Source organism: Narcine bancroftii, chromosome 9 (genome assembly GCF_036971445.1).
Source record: "Narcine bancroftii isolate sNarBan1 chromosome 9, sNarBan1.hap1, whole genome shotgun sequence".
Lineage (NCBI taxonomy): Eukaryota > Metazoa > Chordata > Chondrichthyes > Torpediniformes > Narcinidae > Narcine > Narcine bancroftii.
In genome coordinates, this window is record NC_091477.1 from 19,429,996 (window position 1) to 19,442,117 (window position 12,122).

At 36.7% G+C, this 12,122-nt stretch overlaps 1 protein-coding gene across 1 annotated transcript in view; it reads left to right on the plus strand.

Annotated features, from left to right (window-relative positions):
• Positions 1–11,764, plus strand: part of LOC138742841 (organic cation/carnitine transporter 2-like) — a 48,665-nt gene extending 36,901 nt beyond the window's left edge. The window contains exons 8-10 of the mRNA XM_069897764.1: positions 7,767–7,949; positions 9,099–9,234; positions 9,797–11,764. Coding sequence (XP_069753865.1) covers positions 7,767–7,949; positions 9,099–9,234; positions 9,797–9,923 — 446 coding nt within the window. The 3' untranslated portion in view covers positions 9,924–11,764. The remainder of the gene's footprint in view (positions 1–7,766; positions 7,950–9,098; positions 9,235–9,796) is intronic.
• The last annotated feature ends 358 nt before the right edge of the window (positions 11,765–12,122 follow it).

The window sequence follows — 12,122 nt, forward strand, 5'->3', positions numbered from 1 at the left end:
CGCCCAACTCGGAGGTTGGTCCATATCCATCAATCTACTAACAAATTTCAACTGAGCTGCTTCATAATAATTTTGAATATGAGGTAATTGAAGACCACCCAATGCATATTTCCATGTAAGTTTATGTAAAGTTACTTGTGCTAATTTCCCCTTCCATAAAAATTCCCATACCGTGCTAGTCAAATCCTGCAAAAAACTCTTTGAAAGTAAACAAGGTATCGACTGAAACAAATATTGGATTCAAGGAAAAATATTCATTTTAATACAATTTACTCAACCAATTAACATTAATGGAAGATCTTTCCATTTAATAAAATCTATTTTAATCCTTTTTAATAAATGAACATAATTTAATTTATATAACGATTGGTAATCTGCATTTACTGCTACTCTCAATTATTTAATTTAATCCGACCATTTCAATTTTATAATATTTTTATATTCTGAATAATCTTCTTCCCCAACTGGTAATATTTCACTCTTATACCAATTTACCTTATATCCAGATAACTCCCCAAATTTCAGCAAGCAATCTTGCAAGTATTTCAAAGACTGCTCCGGTTCTGTCAAATAGACTAACACATCATCCGCAAATAAATTAATCTCATATTCATTATCTGCAATTCTCACCCCTTTAATCTTATCATTCTGTTGTATTGTCTGAGCTAACGGTTCAATAGCCGATGCAAACAAGGCTGGTGATAATGGACAACCTTGCCAAGTCGACCGCGATAATTTAAATTGTAAAGAAATTTGACCATTTGTCACCATCCTAGCAATTGGGTTTTTATATAAAGCTTTAACCCAACAAATAAAATAAGTGCCAAAATTAAATTTCTCTAACACCTTAAATAAAAAATTTAATTCAACCCTATCAAAAGCCTTTTCTGCATCCAGTGTCTAGATGCATTGACCAATGTGATCAATCTAAGAATGTTATCAGACACATTTCTATTCTTAATAAAACCTGTTTGATCTATATGTATCAGCTGAGGTAAATATTTAGCAAGTCTATTTGCTAATACTTTCGCCATAATTTTATAATCTACATTTACTAAAGAAATAGGCCTATACTAAGATATTTTCAATGGATCCCTATCTTTCTTTAAAATCACAGTAATTATAGCACTCGAACAAGACTCTAGCAATAACTGATCCTCAGTTGTTTGCTGTTGAACATCTCCAAATACTGAGAATAAATCTTCATAAAATACTTTATAAAATTCAGCTGAAAATCCATCATCCCCCGGTGACTTCCAATTCGGCATATCTTGTATAGCTTCTTTAATCTCAAAATCTGTAAATGGAGCTTTTAATTCCCTAAACACCTCCTCTTCTAAAACAGGTACATTTAATTTAGATAAATAAGAATCAATAGAACCAGCTTCCTGCTTTCCCTCAGAAGTATATAATTGTTGATAAAATTAGTAAAACTGGTCATTAATTTCCTGAGGTTTATAGGTAACTATTGAATTCTTTTTAACAGCATTAATAATTTGCAATTTCTGTTCTGTTTTTAATTGCCATGCTAACACTTTTTGAGCCTTCTCACCTAAATCATAATAGCGTTGCTTAGATCGACTAATTAAATGTTCATACTGATAGGTTTGCAGTGTATTATAACGTTTTTTCAATTTTGCTCAAGTTGCTTTTTTATCTTCTGTAACATTTTTCTGAAATTCCTTATCCAACTCAGTAATTTGTTTCTCCAATGTTGAACTTTCTGCCATATATTGTTTTTTAACTTTCGTAGTATAACTAATAATTTGCCCATGCAATTATGCTTTCAAAGTGTCCCATAATACAAAAGTACTACTTACTGTATTAATATTCTCAGCCAGAAATAAAGCATTCTGTTCCTTAAAAAAAGTAACAAAATCTGGTTTCTTCAATAGCATTGTATTAAGCCTCCATCTATAAGACAATTGCACCACTTCCGGACCCAGCTTTTATATTCGGCTTGAAGAACTCTACCTTGTAAATCTGTCAATACCAAAAAAAATCTATTCTAGAAAATGAATCATGACTAAATGAATTAAAGGAGAAATCTTTCTCTGTAGAATTTACTCTCCTCCAAATATCAATTAAATTCAAATCTTTCATCAAGGCCCCTAATTGTATTGCTGTTTTTGATTTCCTTATACTTTTCAGAGACCTATCCAACAAAGGATCTAAAACACAGTTAAAATTATTTTCCTTGGCCTGATATAACAAGAAAAAATCCTTCGACGTAAATCTTTCATCATCCACATTAGGTGTGTAGATATTTAACAAAGTCAATGATTCAGCAAAAATTTTACAATTCAACCTCAAAACCCTCCCTGCATTCTTCAAAGGATTCTAATTCAAATGGTAATTTCTTATGAATTAAGATTGCTACACCTCTCACCTTGGAATTGAAGGAAGAAGAAAATACATGACCAACCCAATCTCTCTTCAATTTCATATGTTCTTTTTCAGTGAAATGTGTCTCTTGCAAAAAAGCAATATCAACTTTCATTTTTTTTATATAAGCCAATACTTGTCAATCCCTGGACATTAAAAGTTGCAAAGTTCAAGTTAGACATTTCAGTAAAAATTCTACTATAAAATATACTCCCCTTTCTATTTCCCTAAATATTCTAATCCCCCCCATATAAAAATACCACAAAAATAAAAAAATGTATATAAACTTCCCCTCAGTAAACTACTAAATAGTAGTAACTCCCTAAAAATCTGGGTGTGGAAAACCCACTAGTGGCAGACAACTATCAAGTCTCAGTGTCATCCACCCCCCACCTCCAATCAGACTTTCACAAAGTAATTATACAGACATGTTGAACACAAGGATTCCAATCCCAATGATTGGGTCTTCAACATCAAGAAAACTTTGTGTCAATTCAACCTTCTTTCCATTCTTTCCATTTACTCTCCTTTTAGGTGATGATAATGGCGACCGACCATTTCCTCGCAAATCTGGTAACTAATTAGCAAAAATTAATGCATCGTGATCATTTTCAAAAAATTGAGACTGAAAATTCCCATAAAAAGTTTAAGTACAGTCGGGTAACAAAAGGCAAACTTGTAACCCTTTCACCACAACACCTCTTTAGCTGAATTAAATTCTTAGCGCCTTCTAATATTTTCTTGACTCAGATCTGCATAGAAGAACACTCTGTTATTTTGAACCATCATTGGAGTCTGATTTTGCTATGCCTTCTGCACTGCAACTCGTAGTATCATTTCTCTATCTTGATATTTCAAAACTGCCCTTGGTGGTTGACCTGGAAATGTTTTTTTCTCAGTGCTCTATGTGCTCGATCCAACTCTAGACCATCCGGAAAAAAATTCCTTGCCCAGTACCCATTTCTTAAAAAACCTTACCCGATCTGAACCTTCCATATCTTCTGAGAGACCTACTATTTTTACATTATTTCTTCGACCTTGATTTCTCTAACGAGTCAATCTTCTTCAGTAATTCCTTCTTCTGAATCCTCCAATCCATGAAAGAATCCTCCACTTTTTCCATTTTTTCTCTATTATGATCCACTTGGTTCTTACATTCAAAAAAAGCTTCTTCAACTTTTGAAAAATTATCCTGTACAGTGTCCACTGTTTTTATACATCTACTAACATCACTTTTAACTACAGTCATATCTTTCTTCATAGAGGTCATCTCTTCACACATATTGTTCATTTTAGTTTTAACTTCCATAAGTCCTTGATTTATCTGAGTAGACATCTGCATTTACATGTTTTCCATTTGATGAGCAATCCCTTCCAATATTGTAAACACAGAATCCAGTGCAGGTTCCATCACTGCTCCTTAAGGCCTACCTTCTCTGGTCCTAGTGCCCATATATTCTTCCTGTGTTGATTCCAATAGTGCTGGGCTCTCCTCCTCTTCTGACACAATGGTTCCTCTTCCAGTGCGGCTGCAGGTCTGGATACCCGTCGACAGCATGCTGACCTCATCAGCCCACACCCCACACCTCCAGTAAATCCCAAACTCATAATGAGTCACTGACTATGCAGTTGCGTCCTCCGACGCTACACTGCACACTCCTAGACCAACAGGCATTACCGTGGGCTTGCGCGCCTGTCCTCGTTCAGCTGATGCACCCACACGCTCGGGCTCACAGGGGCGCGAGTCAGGGCTGATCAAGCTCATCACAGAACTGACGCCATCTTACAGATGCGCGATTGGCGTTGGTGTAATACTCAGCTGCTCAGGGGTCCTTTGAGGCTTGGGAACTCCAGTCGATGACTCCGTGGCTTCAACTTGGTAGGTAGACCTCAATTCTTCAACACTTTTATTGGGTAATTTCTTCCATAGCTGAGTTTTTGATTTTTTCATGTTTGTAGCCATTTCAATCCTCCACTATTCCAAAGTCTGTAAATTCTATTTTTAACAACTTTTACAAGTTTTAAAATAGGGTATTTATAAGTCTAACTGGGGAAAGGTGGAACTGCACATTTTCCCTCTATCCCTCTTGCCACACCCCCTTTAAATGAGCCTTTTATGAGCTTATTGTTTAGGTTCCTGATGGTGGAGGGGTAGCAAATATTCCTGGTACAAGACTTGTGGCACTTATAACTCTTTTCTGATGGCAGAGTGACATCAGAGCATTTCTTAGATGGTGGGGATCCTTGATGATTGCTGTTGATCTCTTATTGCAGTGTTCTGTGTTGATTTCCTCAATGATGTTGAGAGTTCAGCCTGTGTGTTCACCATCTGTAGCATGGGTTTCCGCTCAGAGGTATCCGTGCCCCCATACCAGGCTGTGATGCAGCTGGTCAACACATTTTCCACTGCACATCTGAAGTTTGCCAAGATTTTCAATGTCATACCAAATTTCCACAAACTCCAGAGAAAGTAGAAGCATTGATGTGCTTTCTTCATGTAGGCATTTGTATGTGGATCCATGAAAAATCTTCTGAAATAGTGACACCCAATAATTTAAATTTGCTCACCTTTTCCAATTCTGATTTCCCAATGATCACAGGATGACCTCTGGTTTTCCCCTCCTAATGACCACAATCAGCTTATTGGTGTTGGTGATGTTGTGTGAGTTTATTGTTAATACACTATTCAGCCAAATTTTCAATTGCCTTTCTGAATGCCCCCTTTTATGCAACCCATTACACCACACAGAAGTTTAAAGAGAGTAGAGTAGGGAGCTAAGAACGCAACCTGGGCACTCCAGTACTGATGGAAGTTTATGGAGGAGGTATTCTTACCAATCCTAATCTTGTGGTGAGGAAATTAAGGATCCAGTTACACATTGGATATCAGTTTTATGATCAGTTTTAAGGGATTGATTGTGTTGAATGCTGAATTGCTGTTGGTAAAAAGCATCCTGATAAATGTGTTCCTGCTGTCCAAGTATTCCATGGTTTTGTGTGGAGCCAGTGAGATGGCATTTGTACTTGACCTGTTGCTGCTGTAGGTATATTGGAATGGACCCATATCACTGCTCAAACAGGAGTTGATGTGCTTCAAAACAATCCATTACAATGAATGTGAGTAGCAGTCATTTAGACAGGTTACACATTTTTCTTGGGTACAGGTTTTGATTGAGGGCTGCTTAAAACAGGTGGGTACCACCACCTTCCAAAGTGATATGTTGAAGATATCTGTGAATAGATTGTTCAGCTGTTCAGAACAGTTTTTCAGTACTCAGCCAATACCTTAACTATGATTTTCCAAAGTTCTTCTGATTCCAGGAATCTTTCCTTTAGATGAAGAAAATGGTGTTTGTTACCATTGTGAGAAGGAAACTGGATAACTCATGTTATGAGTTAATAATGTGTTTAAAGCTTATTAATCTATTGAGAGAATGCTGTGAATAAAATCTCTGAAACAGTTTCTTAAAGATTGAATATTGTGCAGATCTTTTCCACAGCCTTTGTATCTTTTAAAAGGTCAACACTTTTTTATTTTAATGAACTGAAAATGTGATTAGTGCAGCTACATCTGATACTCTTGTGTTTCTCCTTGTTGTCTTCTCTCATCAAGATGGATGAATAAGTTCTTCCTGATTCTTGATGACTTTGTGATCCCATCCTACATTTGACATTGTCAGTGTGACATCCTCTACCTCGATCAATCAACTCAATGGTTTAAAGGGACAATGATATATTTCCAGGTTAGGATAGTTTCTGGTTTTGAAGTGATGGTGTTCCCATGGGTCTTCTGATCTTGTCTTATAAAATGGAAGTGGAGATGCAGTTAAGCTTGTTGTCACAGTGGTCTTACTGAGGAACTGCAGTGGTTTTTTAGATATGGTGTACACCAGACAAGTGTATGAAGGTGAAAGGTGAGAATCTTTGTAACAGTGGATGGGATGTCAATCAAAACTTTGTTCTGGATGGCATAGGGCTATTTGAATAAAGTTGGAACTGCACTCATTCAAACAAATAAGAGTATGCCAACTATTGAATTAAGATTGCACTGAACAAGTAGAATTTAAAAAGACCTTTCATATTGTTCATAATTGACTAATTAGAGAAAAGTGACACCACTACAGTAAGAAAACACAACTCTTCATTTTGTATTGATTTCCTTGCCAGCAGCATTCATGGATATCTGTCATCTTTGACATGCCATTGCATTTACTTTGATTGTGGTGTTCTACACATTGTTTCTCCATAAATTTTATACCATTTTCATCCATTCATTTTTTTTCATGAAAATGTACAAAAATACTTGCAGGGAATTTCATTTTTGGTTTAAGTTTGCATTTGAAGATCACCATGCGTCTTAACTTTGACCCGTTGTCCAAGTGTGATAACACCACAGTAAACCTAGTCCTTTCGTGGCTGGTACTTCTGGTTGCACAATTTTAACACCTTTCCATTCCACTGTTCTATTACCTATCGTTTTGAAATTCATGGGGATTTCATCCATGTTTATGATTATTTGCCAATGCAAACTGCAATTTCTGCCAGTTACGCATAATAAACTGGTGAAAACTTACAACTTTATGACCAAAATCTTTTGGTAGATTCTGTGCAATTTTTTTGGCATAATACCAGATTTTTTCTTTTCATGAAATGATTGCACCAGGCTACCGTAACCTCAAAATCGTCACTGAGGTCTGGGTTTGACTTGGCCCACTTCATTGCAAATGTTCTTATTTTCAGGTGACCATCTAGTAATCTTACCTCTGTTCACGTACCCATTCTGCAATGTGATTTTCCAGCTCTGGCCAACGAGTGATTCTTTTTCTCACAGAACTTTGCCTTTTTGGTATTTTTCTTACAGTCTCTTCTTCCTTCCTCTAATCTCTTATCATCTCCTCATGCTCATTATATTTTCTTGCAACAGCTGTTGTTGGTTTTCTTGGCCATTTCTAACACTTTCAACTTAAAGCTCACTTCATATTTTCATCGCCTGCTGCATTGTGTCGATGGACCCTCCATGATAGCACTCACCTCCAACCAACACCCATCACAAGCATCGCAAGCTTTGGGGGTCGACTTGTACGCTGGTCAGCAGGCAGCCAAAAAATGGGGTTGACCTGTATGCCTGATAAAACCCTTAAAATGAGGCTGAAAAGGGGGGCGTGGGGGGAGGAGGGTCAACTTGTATGCTGGTCAACATATGCCAAAATATACAGTAAATGCATAAATTTAAGAAATTATTTTTAGATTTCAAAATTTCCGATAACTGAGAATTTCAGTTAAGTAGTTTTTGGATAATTGGAAACATACTGTATACATGAGACATAGACAAGCACAAAAAATAAATCCACCAAGTTTATGATTACTTTTGGTTTATTCAGCTATTTCAGGACTTGTCACTGTGCTGGTGATGACTGGAAAACTTGCCATCACGTGTGGCTATGCCATGATTTATGTCTACACCGCTGAACTGTATCCAACAGCAGTACGAAACACAGGCGTGGGAATGAGTTCAATGGCCAGCAGGCTTGGCAGTATTGTCTCACCTTATATATTTTACCTTGGTAAGATAATTGACTGTATGTACGTAGAGGAAACAAAACTATTTTCTGATTTTTTTTCTGGTAGTGTCCCAGAACCCACAACTAGTTTCAAAACCCAATCTTCTTGTGCAAATTAAATTTTTAATTAAAAAATAGTTTAGACATACAGCATGGTAACAGGCTCTTCTGTCCTACCATTCCATGCCTCCCAATTTAAACCCAATTAACCTACACCCCTAGTATGTTTCAAGCAGTGGTAGGAAACTGGAACAACCCCCCCACTCCCCCCCCCCCACCCAGCCAGAGAACTCCCACACAGACACAGGGAGAACATTCAAACCCCAGTCCCAATCACTGGTTCTGTAAAGGCATTGCACCAACTGCTACACCAACTGTGCCACCCAAAATAGAGATCAAAATTACTAAAATAATATGCAGCTTAAAATCATTCCTTCTATTAACTTATCTTATTTCTACTTTTTTGAGATCAAGAATTGGGGGATTTTGTGAAAGCATTTTTATGGTGAATATTTACAGAAATGAGAGTGAACTGTTTGAATTGTCAACACTTTAAACAATCATGAAGGACCATGGATTAACAAGAGCTCTTTTAATTAATCAATATGTTTGTAGGTTTGAACCACTTGAACTACTGTTTTTCTGAACACTGTTTTTCTGTAATAATGTGAAACTGGCAATAGTCATTCAGTCTCAACAATTTTCTCCATTCCCTTTCTAGTTCAGAAGCTCTGCTAGGGCTACAGAAAATAGCTTGTTAGTTGCAGTTCATTCATTCATGTTACTTCAGTGTATTGACAAAGCCTAGCTTTTTGCTCTGCAAAAATGTAGAAAAGTTGAGACTAAGTTTGCAGATGACACCAGATGATGGAGTTGTCAGTGAAGAAAGTTGTGAACAGTTACAACAGGATTTAGATCAATTGGGACCTTGGGCAAAGGAATAAAAAATGGAATTTAACTCCATTAAAGTGTGAGGTGATGCATATTGGTTGGTGAATTGCAGAATTCTGGGGAGTGTTGAAATGGATATTCTAACATACCTTGAGTAAAGGTATTTAGGAACAATAAGTTGTGAGGTGTGGAATGTGCAATGCTCCATATTGATGCTGAGAATATTATCTTACCAGAAAAGTGTTTTTTTTCCCCCCACAGGATTTTATCATGAGAATTTGCCTTATATACTATTAGGAAGTTTTGTAGCATTATCAGGAATTCTAGTGTTGTTACTGCCTGAAACATTTAATCATCCTCTCCCAGACACAATTGAACAGATGCAAAATATCAAGAGGTAAGTTGTAATAACGATATATATTTTTTCTTATTTCTCTGTGTTCAGGAAAGTTCCCTTAATCAATTTCACACACATTTTCTTCCTTGAATCCTGGAGAAACTTGGCAGTGCACTACCTCCATCATGCAGCAATACAATTCCAGTCCACTTCTTCCAGTGTACTCATCTACAGCCTCCAGGTTGTTAATTCTGGCTTGATGCAGTCCTGAATGTTCCATCATGCAAATTCCTGATCCTGCTTTCCCACATGATCAAGCAGAAGTTTTTTCCACCTCCAGTATTTTAAATATCAACAATAAGTAGTCAACACTCACTTGCACTTTCTACCTAATGAGCTAATATTGATTTTTCTGATGACCCATTAAAAAAGTTTCCTTCTCCATCTCTGAGATGCACCATATTGGTGAATGGAATTCTTTGTTATCATGGAGTCTTTATTTGTTGATGCTGATAAAATAATAACAATCAATCTATATGACCATATCCATTCATGTACTGTGTTGAGAAAGTTTCAGATGAAGTTCATTTTTTTTTTTTAACTTTTTTTTATGTGATTACAGATTCAGGTGTCGAGGTGTGCACAAAAATCACTTTTGTATTTCTAAGAAAAGAAACTTGAACACTGTCGAAAAAGGGAGAAAAATTAAACCAGCAACTGGCCTGCAGCAAAACCAAATCTCATTGTAATCTCTTACAATGAATGTCAAAAGGCAACTAAAATACTCAGGGCCCACGAATCTAAGCAACTCAACAGATTTCTGCGTAATTATAGTTTTGATAACCTGAAACATTGATCATCTCTGTCTTACTGCAGATGCTGCTTGATCACTGAGGTGCAGCAGCAGATTTTTTTTACTGCATAATTTATATTTCTTTCACAATTTTACAATAGAAGCTTTCTCATAACTTTGGCAGGTATACGTAATCAGATGAATTTGATATTAACACAATTAATCTAAGGAATATGCCTACTGTTCAGATGCCTCCAGCTTAGAAGTTGGATTCTTTCAAAAAGATCCAATGTTTTCACAGAGAGGATATTTGGGTACATGGAATGAGCTGCCACAAGCCAGTGTAAAGTGAGCATTTAGAATACACATCGACAGGTGCATGGATAGGACAGGTCCAGAGGGATATGGGCAAGCACAGGCAAATGGGACAGGACAGGATAACCATTTGGTTGGCCTGGACAGGTTGGCCAAGGGCCTGGTTTACAAGCTCATTAACTATTGATATTAATTGACACATTTGATGGGCCTGAGCTAACCTGATGCAACTAGATGGGATGAGGTCTTCCAATATCACCCTGTCCCAATCTCCATCAGGGTCTCTGCACAAATTGACACAATCACAAACCCAAAGAATCCTAGAGCAGTAGCATCTCTAATTGATTCGGTGGGATCTGGAAGATTAGTTTTTGCTCCTGTGGGCCCCACAAAAACAATGAGCAAGTTACTATAGCTGCAACTCATCAACCCTAAACTCTTTTGGGATTATTCAGGGAATGCACTGCATATACTTCAACATAAAAGTCATGTTTCCAAGATGCTAGTTAGTCTATTAACAATAGCCTTCTTCTGAAAGTGGGAGATTTGAGCACTTAACTTTTCAACTGATATGAAAGATAGTAAGGATCCCAATCCCCACTGGAGAATATTGCCATCTTAATGTGACCAACTGATGTGAAAATTGACCCATACAAATGATACTGTCACTATAGTTTTTCTTTTGAGAGAGTAATGTTATAACAAGCCAAACAATTTCTGTTGATATTGTTTGCTACTGAGTTATCTCAGTAACTTGTTGAGTTGAAATCCCAATTCTCATTGCTGAAACAAAATGGGGAACAGATCAATAGGTAAAATACCTGGAGAAATATAAAAACAAGAACAGCAAGTTAAGATACTTTTGAACAGGAAAAAAAAAGTAAAAGTTGAGAAACAAATCCCCAATTGAATTATCATTTGAAAATAATGACTTGACAATAAAAATTGATGATTAAGAAGCACTTGCTCATCATGGAGTAAATTACAAGCTAGTATTTAGATGCCTTTTGAAGAACATCAGTGGTTCTCGCGAACAGAGTTTCCCAAACTCAGGACATGCAAGATATCTTTGCAGGGTGCAGGGAATTTAGATTAGTTAAGCTTTATTTACTTAATGTGGGAGAGGTGGGCAGGGGATGAAGGTGACAGAGAATTATCTCAGCAGTGTTAGGACTGTTGAACAAGGAGCCAGAAAAAAAGAGCTCGGAGGGTCAGATGGTTAAGGGAGTATGAAGTTTGGCAGGTGGTTAAACAGTTGATTGAGGGTGTTGGACAAGCAGATGGTGAAGGGCAGATGATAATTGTATACATTAGCTGGTAATCATTCACTGAAGCAATAACTCTGGAATACACAGTCAGATATGTTTGGAACTTCCTTCTAGAACAAGATATGATTGATTTTCCTGGATTTATTGCATATTGATTGAAAATTATGAATGTATACATTAGTGATGTTCAGTTAAGTGACACTTTTTACCAAAATTAATCAGGTTGATTTTATTAGTTTTATTTGCTAGCTTGGTTATTAAATCTCTATTCAGAGACTAATAAATTTATATCTGTAATTATTTATTGTTGTCATGACTGAGATGCAATGAAAATATATTTTGTGTGTGTCATTCAAAGGCTGGCAGAGTCATCACATTCTGCAGCTATTTCCAAAAATGGGTAGAAAAAAGAAAGGAAAGAAATAGAATCCTATTAGAGTTCGCCACGTCACCTGAGAAACAGGTCTATGCCTTTGGCCACCTGTATACATATTCATGGCTGCAGTTTTGTGTTTCCTTACCTGCTGCTTTGATGTTCTCCCATCATCTTAGGACTTGTATGTGACTTGGAT